The sequence below is a fragment of the Cinclus cinclus genome, chromosome Z (genome assembly GCF_963662255.1).
Source record: "Cinclus cinclus chromosome Z, bCinCin1.1, whole genome shotgun sequence".
NCBI classification, from domain to species: Eukaryota; Metazoa; Chordata; class Aves; order Passeriformes; family Cinclidae; genus Cinclus; species Cinclus cinclus.
The window spans coordinates 43,803,736-43,815,822 of record NC_085084.1 but is presented as its reverse complement, the minus strand read 5'-3'; the positions used below and the strand labels follow the sequence as shown (position 1 = coordinate 43,815,822).

The 12,087-nt window shown below is 40.0% G+C and overlaps 1 protein-coding gene across 1 annotated transcript in view; it reads right to left on the bottom strand.

Moving 5' to 3' along the window:
* Positions 1 to 738: 738 nt before the first annotated feature.
* Positions 739 to 12,087, bottom strand: part of SEMA4D (semaphorin 4D) — a 35,598-nt gene continuing 24,249 nt past the window's right edge. Inside the window, exons 15-17 of the mRNA XM_062512872.1 lie at positions 2,760 to 2,969; positions 1,259 to 1,356; positions 739 to 768 (exon numbers count right to left, since the gene is read on the bottom strand). Coding sequence (XP_062368856.1) covers positions 739 to 768; positions 1,259 to 1,356; positions 2,760 to 2,969 — 338 coding nt within the window. The remainder of the gene's footprint in view (positions 769 to 1,258; positions 1,357 to 2,759; positions 2,970 to 12,087) is intronic.

The following is a 12,087-nucleotide window of genomic DNA, read 5'->3' as shown; positions in this document are numbered from 1 at the left end:
GTGTCATCCAAACCTCTCCTGCATACCCAACTTTTTTGCCAGAATTCCACGGCAATGCAAAAAGCAGAAAAGGCCTTGGCTCTGCGCAAGCCTGGCTCAGCAATAACAAAAACATCTCTCCATTATCAACCCTGTGTTCAGCACAAATCCAAAGCAGTCTCATACCAGCCACTGGGAAGAAAATTAACTCAAGCCCAGGACAATACCAAAGGAAATATGTTTGAACAAATGAGCTTGCTGACAATAGAAAGGAATGCTCTTCAAAATACTGGCAACATAAGGGTAAACATAGTAAAAGAAAAATAAGTGTACAAGTTGAAATGCCTTTAAATAAATGCAGTCCATGTCCTAATTTCTAAATCATTTGCCAAGATCCTCAAGCCCCAAATTATCTGGTTGGCTTAATAAACTCAAAACAGAAAACATCATATTATATTCTTTGAACAGCCAAGTCTTGCTGAGACTACTGCTGTTCTTTATTAAACTGAAATAGCGAAGACCAAAGATAGTTGCAGCATGGGATGGGTGGCCTCTCTTATACCATGTAATTTAACTTAGTTGTTCCTTGGTGCAGTAAGAATATCCCCTTCCACTTCAAGCTTGAGGTGATTCACCTGATTATCAGTTTTAATATCATCACTAACACTTACAAAGATATCTCCAAATGCTATATTAAGAACAACAGGTACTCTTAACTTGCATACATTTCTCCTTCTAGCCTGTTCATTCCTTTGTCCATTAGAGGCTGTTCCTTTTGTTGCAGGTCTCCTGAAGAAAAATTTCAGAATGATGTGTTAATACGACTCTAAAAATGGGGCTTAGGATTGCCTATACTATTTCCTCTACAGGCAGCAAGCACATAATATCTTTAAGGTTTTCAAAAGCAATCTTTGCTCTGACTGTTTGAGAAAAATATTAATAGATGGCTGTGGACCTTTTTTTTAAAAAAGAATGGGTCAGCTTTTATGGAGAGTACCATTTATGAAGTCCAGTAGTCTCTGCAGTCCAATTAGTCTACAGATGTGATGAAACTGATCCACTCTATTCACTATACACAGACTTGCTGTTTTGTGTAAGAAGGTGATGAGTACTTGGTTAGTGGACTGAAGAAACAAGATGACATAACTGCAAGGAATGTCATACATAGAACAGACTTTACTGCTGAGAGGGTCGAAAATTATGACATGTACGGGAGCACTGATCATTTTGTTACATAAATACATGCAGAAGTGCAAGAGGCAGTTTATAAAAGTCCTACCCATGTTTTCCTCCAGTTCTGCATCATCTTGTCATGTTCACTGATGGCACTTCTCCAGGTATCAAATTCTTTGGTCCATGCATCCTGAGCAGCACTGTCTGAGAATGGAAATGGGATGATTACATAACCACATAATGGCAGAAGTCGGTACCTTGCCAGATTCAGGAGTGCCTGTCCTGAAGGAAGCGGGGCTAGAAGGAGCCCCCATCTTGTCCTTTGTTTGGCTCTACATCCTTCCATGTTATTTGGCAGTAAGTTCTGTACATACGGTTATGTCTCTTACACTGTGCAGCAAACTTAATAGCCTGCAGAGTAAACAGGTTTAGTGCCATTATTTAGTGCCAAATCATCTTCTGATTTGAGATCTAGAAGGTAGGACTTATTAATAGTTCAAACCTTTCTAACAAGCACAGGAATGCTCCAGGTGGATCATTACAAGCCTGGGGAGAAAAGTGACATGTTGGAGAAGACCAGTTAACATGAAGGACTGGTGACATGATGGACAGGTCCAGTTAGTATTCCCCATTTTTCAGTAATCACAGGATCACAGAATCAGTCAGGAAAAGACCTCTGAGATCATCGAATCTGACCCATGATCCAGTATTACCAGGTCAACCAGACCATGGCACCCAGAGCCACACCCACTCTTCCCTTAAACACCTTCAGAGTCAGTGACTCCACCACTTCTCCGAGCAGCCCATTCCAATGTCTAGTCACCCTTTCTGTGAAGAAATTCTTCCTGATGTCCAACCTAAACCTCCTCTGGCGCAGCTTAAGCCTCGGAGAAGAGATTGACCCTTACCTGGCTACACCCTCTTTTCAGGTAGCTGTAGAGAGTTAGAGGTCTCCTCTGAGCCTCCTTTTCTTCCAGGCTGAGCAACCCCAGCTCCCTCAGCCATTATTTACAGTACTTGTGCTCCAGGCCCTTCACCAGCCTTGTTGCCCTTTCTGAACACACTCCAAGCATCTCAACCTCACACTCCATCATCTCATACTGAGGGGCCCAGAACTGGACACAGAACTCAAGGTGAGGCCTCACCAGTGCTGAGCACCAGGTACCATCACTGCCCTGGTCCTGCTGGCCACACTATTCCTGATCCAGGCCAGGATGCCATTCTTGGCCACTTGGGCACACTGCTGGCTCATGTTCACCTGCTGTCACCAGCACCCCCAGGTCCCTTTCTGCCTGGGCATGGTCCAGCCACTCTGACCTCAGCCTGTAGTGCCTGCAAGGAATTGTTGTGGCCAAAATACAGCCACAACACTTGGACTTGGCCCAAGATGCATACATCATGACTGCTAATTTACATTAGTCCTTTGAGAAAGGGGATAGAGGAAGGAGATTTTACGGCACTAAAACCTTTTCATAAATGAAGTGCATACTGATAACAGTAGGCAGGAGTTACCATCTTCAGATAAGCACATTTTATGGGGGAATATTATAGAGCTTTACTCATATCAGGGTCAGGCCAAACGTGGCATACACTTGAAACAAGCCTACCTTTCTGTTCCACTGTGATCAGCACTTCTGACGTTGTGTTCCCAACTTTTGAGATGAATGAACATCTGTATTTTGTGTTTTCTGATACTTCATCTTTCACCCAACTGAGAACATGCACTCTGCCATCAAGCAGCTTGTGATACTGCTCCAAGAAGCATGCCTTCATCTTTTGTCCATTCTTCTCCCAGACAAAGTAGGAGTTACCTGGACCTGTAAAAATGTCAGGTTATTTTGTAAGAAAATGGAAGATGAGTCTTTGACAAGAAAACAAACCCCATCACATCAAGATTAGGCTTAAAAACATAAATGGTTGATTGAAATATTTCTTAGGTTTCCTCAGCTGAAATTCTAAGTACCAAAATCCTGGTATAAAGAGGAGCTAGCACTGGATATTTAGTTTCAAGCTAAAGTTGTGAGTTTGTATTGAGGAATTCTGTGTGGATTCTCACAACAGGGAACTTAGCACACACGATAAGAGCCAGTGATGAACTCCAGCACCATCTATCTGCCTGTGAGAATTCCTGTAGCACTAAGGACACATTGCCTACTGCTGCCCAACCTAGGTCCTGGTACAAAGCTGAAACCACCTGAGACATGCCTTGCAGAATGTGGAAAAAAGGCCAGGAGGGGAAAAGTTCAACAATTCAGTGTGTCAGTGATGCTGGAACTAGTAATGAAAGAGGTAGAATTGGAAAAATCACAGAACCAGTAGTCACAGCAGGCACTTAAGCAAGATGGAACTTGAAAGAAGCTTGGATCAACAACAAAGACCCTCTGTAATTTTTTAGCCTTGTTACTATTATTTGTCTTAACCTGCAAGGGCAACTTTTGAATAAATCAGAGATTGACAGTAGCCTGGAGGACAGAACAGCTGTTCCCAAAATACGAGCTAGCAAGGTTGGCTGAAGTGCACTTGGCAGCATCAGAACCTTTCCATTTAAAATGCAGATATTAGGGCCAAGCTAAGAACTTTGTAATTCTGATGTTTAAACCATGACTGTTTCTCCCTGTGGGCCTAGGATCCAGACCAGCCTTAGCAAGAGAAGATGTGAAGAGAAGTTTGGGGAAAAAGAAAGTTAACTACTTTTGCAAATATGTTGTGACAGAAGGTACTACAGCTTTTACTGTGAGCACTTCATACTATAAATTGATGTGGCATTTTTTCCCTAGAAAAATACGATTCTATCATTAAGTTTTAGATAATAATGCAAAAAAAAAAAAAACCAAAACCAAAAAAACAACAACTAGTTTTTACATTTGTGTACATACTACATATTTGTACACAGTAGACATTTTTACCTTGTGTGTCATTACATTTTTAACTCATAAGTTTTATTTCCAAATCTCCTACATATATAGGCACATAAATTAGCAGTTAGGGTGAATGAGAGAGGACATGATCTAGTTAAAGCATTGTAGTTTCTCTGAGGGAAGTGGCACAGTCTGAAGGGCTGACAGCAGCACTACCAAAGCAGAAAGAGCAAGCATACACTGGACTGAAAACAGCTTGTCCAGCACATACTTTTTTTTTTGTTGTTTGTTTATTTTTTCTCCAAAGGTGTTTTATAGATGATTATACTCATTCTGCAGTTAACAGCAGATAGGTTACATGTGGCTAAGTTCATGGGAAGTCTGGAACCAGGGACAAATCATTTCAGTAACTTAAAGCTGAAGTTAGAATTTGGATAAATGGGAGGAATAAGTGCAAGCACCACAAAAAAAAAAAAATCCAAATCCCTCAGTGCCATTTTAGAGCCATGCAAGGAAGCAGCATGTTTAGTGCAGGACACTTCCCTAAACTCACTTCAGATGTACTATTCACACCAGAGATACCTGCTCTATTTTCCAGTGCTGAAGATACAAGTTTTGCTGGAAATCTGCCAAAATTTCAGCTTACATCCACATTTCACTAAGAGACTAAAATGCAGCAGTTTCCTTATACATGAAATTTTGCAAGCTGTGTTGGTTCAGATTGGCCCCTTATGAAATGCAACTAGGTCGTTTTACCCTTCCTTTGTTTTTCTGTGCAGTCAGAAGCACTGGAAATCCCTGTAGATACACACTCATCCCCACTTATACTGGCTGACAGCAAAATCTAGGTGCAACCAGTACTCAGGGTTTTCCTGATCCTGTTTCAGTGCAGCTTGTTTCCAATTTTCAGGCAATTACCTTCTCTACTTTGATTTCATTTTCAGGATGGATCAATATGTATAAAACACACTGTGAAACAGTTTCATCTGCAAAAATTTTGAATCACATTTGTTAAATGCAAATTTTCTGTAACTGTGGTGAGATATTTAGACGCAGATGTAATGGTTAGAGGAATATTCTTTGAAGATAAAGGAAAATAATACGAACATATACTCTGCTTTTTTTTTACTGTCACTATAATACAAATTAATTACATGGCTAGTATAACCTTTAAAATACAAGTTTTTTACATGATCTACTTACTTTGCCATCCATGTTAGGAATGCTTGAAAGATTTTAAAAATAATTTTATTAAAACATAATAGTCAAGCAGATAATTAAACAGCACACCAGGCTAGATACATAAGTAACTGTGTGTAAGCAGCACAAAATGTATTTCAAACAATTAACTTCAAAAATACTGCTTTGATAAACTACACTAGTTACATGTGATTAAATAAAATCAACTTCACCACTTTGATGATTTTAGAAGGGGAATTATCAGTTATCAAACAGAAATACATGAAATTTTGTGGCATTATCTGAACAATATTTTTCTTTGCATGAGCCCTTCAAAATTTCCAGTGCCTGTGGAAGTGTTTGCTTCTTTCCCATGCAGACTTCATTTTCTCTGCTTTCAGTAGTTTGAATGAGATGATAATGCGCAGGTAATGGCCAGAGTAGTAATGGCCTAGGCATTTTCTGCCAGCAGAATGGGTTCTCTGACCTATGTCAAATCAGGCTGGGTTACAAACACTACATATTTAATACTCAGATGACATTTTCTCAATATTTTCCACGAGACAAAAAATTTAACCACCATTGTTAGCACAGAAAATCAAACCACTGCAACTGCTTGTGATTTTCCACCCACACTCTGACTGCATTCACTGGGTTATTGGTGTAAATTTGACCCAAGGTTAAAAGAAGCAAGTAAATAAAACCAGACTTGAAGAACTGAAGTATACAGCTACAGATTCAGAGTGGCATAGTGATGCGCCCTGCTAAGGTGGACCAAATTAAGCATTTGCCATATACGCATCACATCCTAATAGACATGGTTTTCAAAACAGCTTGGAGACACTAATTTAAAAGGAGTAGATTATGGTATAAAAGTGGAGCTCAGTGACATAAGGCAGGGGGAGCAAGAGGGAGCACTGGCCAAACCGGCTCCTTGTGCCAAGCGCTGCCATGCACAGAGAGCTGTGGAGACATTTCAAAAGCAGCCCAGTGAAGCTGCACTGTAAAACCTGAGCAGTGCTACCACTGGTGGTGGTTTAACATAGGACCTCCCTCATTTTTAACCCAGTTCTTGAAGGGTAGCATTTGAGTAAGGCTTCCCTATATTCATAGAAACACTTCAAGACAGAGGAGTTGGTTACAAAAGCAGGAGCCATCAGAAAACCTACAGCCCAGGTAATAATTTCTGCAAGTTGACAGCAAATTGAAATCCAGTGAAGATAATTGACAGGTATCCCAGAAAGAAATTCTACCAGGGTAACAAAAAGTATTTTATGCAAATTCCTGCAATCTAGACAAAGGATTGCTACCGGAGACTATCCAGAGGGATGGGAAATGAAAAAAATCCTCTCTTGTATAACCCAATACACACCAAAACCTCTTTCAAAGCTCACCACATGCATCAGATTAAGAGCAGCATCTGGATTTAATGTTTGTTATCAAGCTTGTGACTTTGCTGAATGCTACAGAAGCAAACATCCTAGATTTCTGAAAAATCAAGATCATACAGGAAGCTCTCATCTGGAGCAGGGGTTACATTTTAAAAAGACACTATAAGTTGGATGCAGGAAGTTTTTTAAAAAAATGAGACATCAAAGTTAGTCCAGGAAGAGGTTAGTCAATCATTAATATGAAACATTACCACCAGCACTACTCAGTATGTGAATGAAAGATTTAGGGCTGGTCACAGTTTCTTGAATTGTAGGAGTCTGAGTCATTGATGTTAAGAAACCAAAATAGTAAATCAGTATGAAATGAAGCCATCAGAGGGTAGCTGATTGGAAGGGGGTGGGGGGGGGAAATCTTTAAATCGAGACAAGCATCTTTGCAATTTTCTGAAAATAGTGTGCAAGTTACATAGCCTCTACTTCCTATAACTGGGGTACATTTTTTTGTAATTTTGTAGATTGGTGTTAGCTAAAAGTAGGGCGTTTCATTCTAGAAGACAAACTTGACAGCAAGGGAAAAAAAATCCTTTGAAAAAGCCAAGAAAACAGACTTCTCTGAAATGCCATAGAATATTACTTCCAATACCAAGTATTTAATACTGAAGAATGCATGATGTCCTTCAGACACCTGGTAGTTCATTAAATTACCCATTGCTTTGTGTAACTTCAACACCACAAGCTGATGCAGCCTTACTATGGCAGATGAAAAGCTGGAAGTGCTTCCTGCAAAACGTGAACCACATAAGAGCTGGAAGCAACAACCAGTCACTAGAGGTGATGCACAGCACACATAGGTGCAAGCCAGGACATGGCATCTTCTTTGAGTGGAATTTAAAAGCTGGTTGGGAAAATGGCTGACTGGCTCATTAGATAAATGCAATTGGTAACAGTTATTGCATTTATTCAGATGCTCTCTGAGCATGGCCAGAAAAAGGTTTTGCAATTGAAACCTAGATAATTGTCTGTGGGGAAAAAAAAATCTGATGAAGCACTGGTAAACTAGAACCACGGACTGTCACAAAAAAAATTAGGTTCCACTTTCACAGTATCACAGAATTAACTACGTTGAATTAACTAGGTTGGGAAAGACCTTTGAGATCCTCAAGTTCAACATGTAACCTAACACCAACTTGTAAACTAGAGCACAGCATCAAGTGCCACATCCAGTCTTTCCTTAAACACTTCAGGGATAGTGACTCTACCACCTCCCTGGGCAGCTCATTCCATGCCCAATCACTCTTTCCATGAAGAACTTTTTCCTGCTATCCAGCCTAAACTTCCCCTGGCACTTTGTGCTTGCCTGATTATTTTTTGCCATTCTATCAGCTAACAAGGCTACTATGTTAAGTTTTAAAATAAAGGGAAGAAAATTGGAGAACATATTTTAAGGAGTAACATGCTCTCCAAAAATCACTCCTGTTCTCCATAGAACACAAACAACTGCTTTTCCTTTTTTTTTTTTTTTTTTCCCAGGCAGATCTAGCAGGAAGATGACTGAGATGGAAATGAGACTTTAATCTCCACTGTGGGGACAGTGCACACAATATGTTGACAACAGTTCTGGTAGCAGTTTCTGCTGAAATAGTAGAAGATGACGCAGTCTAAATTAAAAAAGATTAATTTGGTCTAAACTAGTACCGAGTTTATCAGCCACCACACCAAGAGATTATTAATTACAAATCCGCAGGCGGTAGTTCTTGCAGGGAAGAAAAACAAGTGTATGGGTAGTCACATTGTAACAGGGGTTACAAGATGCTCTGAGGAAAACAGCATGAAATTGTGGTTATGGTCCAGATTCCAATACCAGAGCAAACCCATCACATCTCACTAGGCAGGGCTGGGAAATAGTGCTGCTCAGTCATGGCCAGTGTGTAGCAGTTATCACCAGTATACTGCTGGTAAAGCTGACACATTAGTGTATCAAGAGTTCCACATTAGCAAAGAGAAGAAGCTGACATATTTATGCTGAATTGCAAAAAAAAAGAAAGGCTAAACTGGGAGGCCAAGTAAACTCTTGTGAGCAAATTTCCTGAGAAGAAAATAACACACCTTGGTGAATCCCTCTCCCTCCTGAGAGGACATCCCAAAAGGCATTCAGGTCTCAAAGACTCCAGTGTGAAGCAAGCTTCTCCTTTTATACATACCTAGTCACACTACAAAGTCTAACATAGATTCTGCTCCCTCCCCAAAACTGTATACATTAAATTCAAATGGAGAATAGTGCCCGTTTTGTGTCCCAGGCAATTCATCTCTGCTGACAGCCCATGCAGCAAGCACCCAGTCCCCAAGCAAGCTGAAAAGCTGAACTGGACAACTAAACAGCAAAGCTGCTGCTTCACAGAGGTACTCCTGCACAAAGCTGCCAGCTCTCCTCCTTGGCCTCAACAGCATCTTTGACAAGCTGCTGTCTCAAAAGGGTGGCTTATTCTAACTGTGTGATGGTACCAGTGGAAAGCTCTGAAAACCATCTGACACGAGATGCAGCTGGAGGACTTAGTGGTGAGTGTATAGAACACTGACTGGTGTGCACATGCCTGCAGCCTCAGGTGCTCTATGCACATCCCAACACCAGCAACGACCACAGGCTACATCTGCTAGCTCTAAATGGACTGGATCTCCCCAAGGTATTTTATGGTCTTTATGTTTTAACCATTTATAAACTACCAAAAGACACACAAGATGTTTCCCAACTGCACCTTATAATTCATTCCACGGGAAAAACCTGTATGAGTGAAGTCAGCTGCACACTGTGAAATGTATGAAAAGAATAAATTAATGTAATCTTATGAGAAAAAAATAACAAGACACTTTTGGTACTACTTCTTTCTCCTTTTTGCTCTCCCCTTTTTAAATTTGATGCCTGATGCTTTTTAATTTGCCTTATGCTTAAATTATTGTTACACTTCATTCTAGTCTTTACTGGAAAATTAATAAAAAGTTAAAACAACACAAAACAAAAAACCTCAAACAAACAAAAAACAAACAAAAAAACCCAACAACAAGAACAAACTGAAAAGGCATTCTTGTAGCATACCCTTCCACGTATTTCGTAACTTGACCACTACTATAAAACTGCACAGCAAAGTGAATTTCTACAGAGAAGTTTCAAAAATCTGCTGCTGATGCCAGAATTTAAGAATGCATCATCCATACCACAGTCCAAATAAAAATAAATTTTCAATTTCATTACACAAGTCACTATGAAGGAATCCATCAGAGCTCATGTAACAGCAGCACTTGCAAAGGTGTTTAATGCTGTTGGTTTTGCATGCAGACTTAGCTATGAGGGTCTTAGCAGGCCCCATGTCAGAAAAAAGAAATGCCAGCACTGCAGTAAGAAAATTATGCTCCTAAGATACCACAGTCTATAGTAACAAGGGTATCTTTAATGTCTGTGACACAGTTTTATGCAAAATAATTTGCAATATTTACCTGATTTTATAAAACTTCCAAGTCCTTTTCTGTTATATATTAAAGAAACAGTCTTAATTTTTAAACTTGCCTTCCAGAAGCAGCCTAAATAGTACTAAACAGGTGGCATGTCAGAGATCTGCACATAGGAAAGGTTTTATTGTGCCACGGTGTTGTTAGGCAATGTTTAATCAGTGCAGAAATAATTGGAAAAAAAGGTACAAAACCACAGAATGATGAATTAACAGCTATGAGATAACTGTAGCCAGAGATAATGAAATTAAGTCAACAAGCATGTGATAAAAGACCAAAGATAATTCATAAAGTGGGATATGAAATTGTTTATCAAGGCGCAAACTTACATTCCCATGGGTATTGCTTGAGGAAAGCACCATTGTGTAAATCTCAAAATGCATTCCATAAAAATTTGAAAATTTTATAAAGTTTTGAAATATTTGTGCAATGGATTGATTTGTCCTGGAAGACTTAAGAGTTTTTCCTTTCAAGGCTCCCAATTAAACCATTATCATGTTTCAAAATCTAATATTGTATCCAGCCATATTACATTGTACTATATTGCATAACTGTATTGTATTATATAGCCTTAATTAAGAGCCACTTACCAACTTCAAGTGGTTATAAAACAGTGAAAAAACCTGCTATTTGTGTTCTCCTAGGAACAGGAAAGTAACAACCCTAGTGAAGTCCATTATAAGATACTGACATGCTGTAATTTAAATGCTGTCATTTGTCATACTGGACAAACATTTTGTCTAGCACAAAGAACCTAGGCAGGCTCATTTTGGTCTGGATGCTGCTCACCTCCGTGCCTCTCCTGACTGAGCTCTACACCAGACCAGACCACCCCACCCCAGGGCACCATGGCTGATGCAATCATGCAAATGATGCAAAAAAAAAAACAAAACCTCACCCAAGAATGAATTACTCATTTCCATGGGTAAGTCAGTCTCCAACAGGCGACTTCCTCCTCCTGGGGGATAAAAATCTGGAGCAGCAAGGCATTTGTGCTTTTGAGCCCTTCTGCTGAGACCTGCAATGCAGCAGTACTTGGTGACAACAGCACAGACAGCCCTCAGGCACCTGGACAAGCCTGGGGCTTGCCTCCTTTGGAATCACTCTGCAGGCGTCTTGCCAAGAGTGTTACTGGGTCTGCAGCAGTCCTCCTGAAGGGCAGTGCACTGCAATTCAAATTTTCACTGTGATGTGCTTTGTATTTTCCCCCATCTGGCATGTCTTGCACTGCAAATTCAGGTTCTGCCAAACAGGAATCCCTAGTGAATCACTTTACGGATCTTTTCTTCCACAGATGTGGGAAACTTTCTTGTACTCCTTCTCAAATAGCCTAGCCACAGGGAACAGGCATTGTATGTGGGTGTTATCAGTTACCCATCTCAGTATCTCCATGAAATGAAATAACTCCTTGAAAGTATATTTCCAAGTTCACAGAACTTCTATGTTCAAACTACTGGGGGGTTTTTTTGTTTTTTTTTTTTTTTTTTTTTTTTTTTTACCAAGACTGAACACAATCCAGTATGTAAAATCTCCAGCTGTACTAAGGGAGGGAGTCATTTTGACACCATGGACACAGAGGGGCTCGATCTGCAGGTGAAGCAGCAGTGTTTTGATTACAGAAGCATTTAAACTGTTGCACACAACACTCACCGTATTTTAGTTTTGTCTGTGAAGTTATGGAATGGAGATACTACTCTCAAGCTGAGGGAGGAGGTGCCAGTACTCGGAGGTGCCAGTTCTGCATCTCCGAGCAGAACCAAAACTCTAGAAAAAAACTGTTCCTACTACACCTATTTTCAACAGAGCACACCAGAGAAATTATACAGCAACTCACACCCCTGAAGCAGATGGTGCAGTATTTTGCTCAATTTATTTTAAACTTGCCTGAACTGCTTCTAAAGTTTTACAAATTCTGTAAGGGGAGAGAATATTTCTATTAGAGAAAGTACACAGGAAATCTAATGCTTGCCAATACACACAAGACAGACAGGTCTCTGGAGAAATGT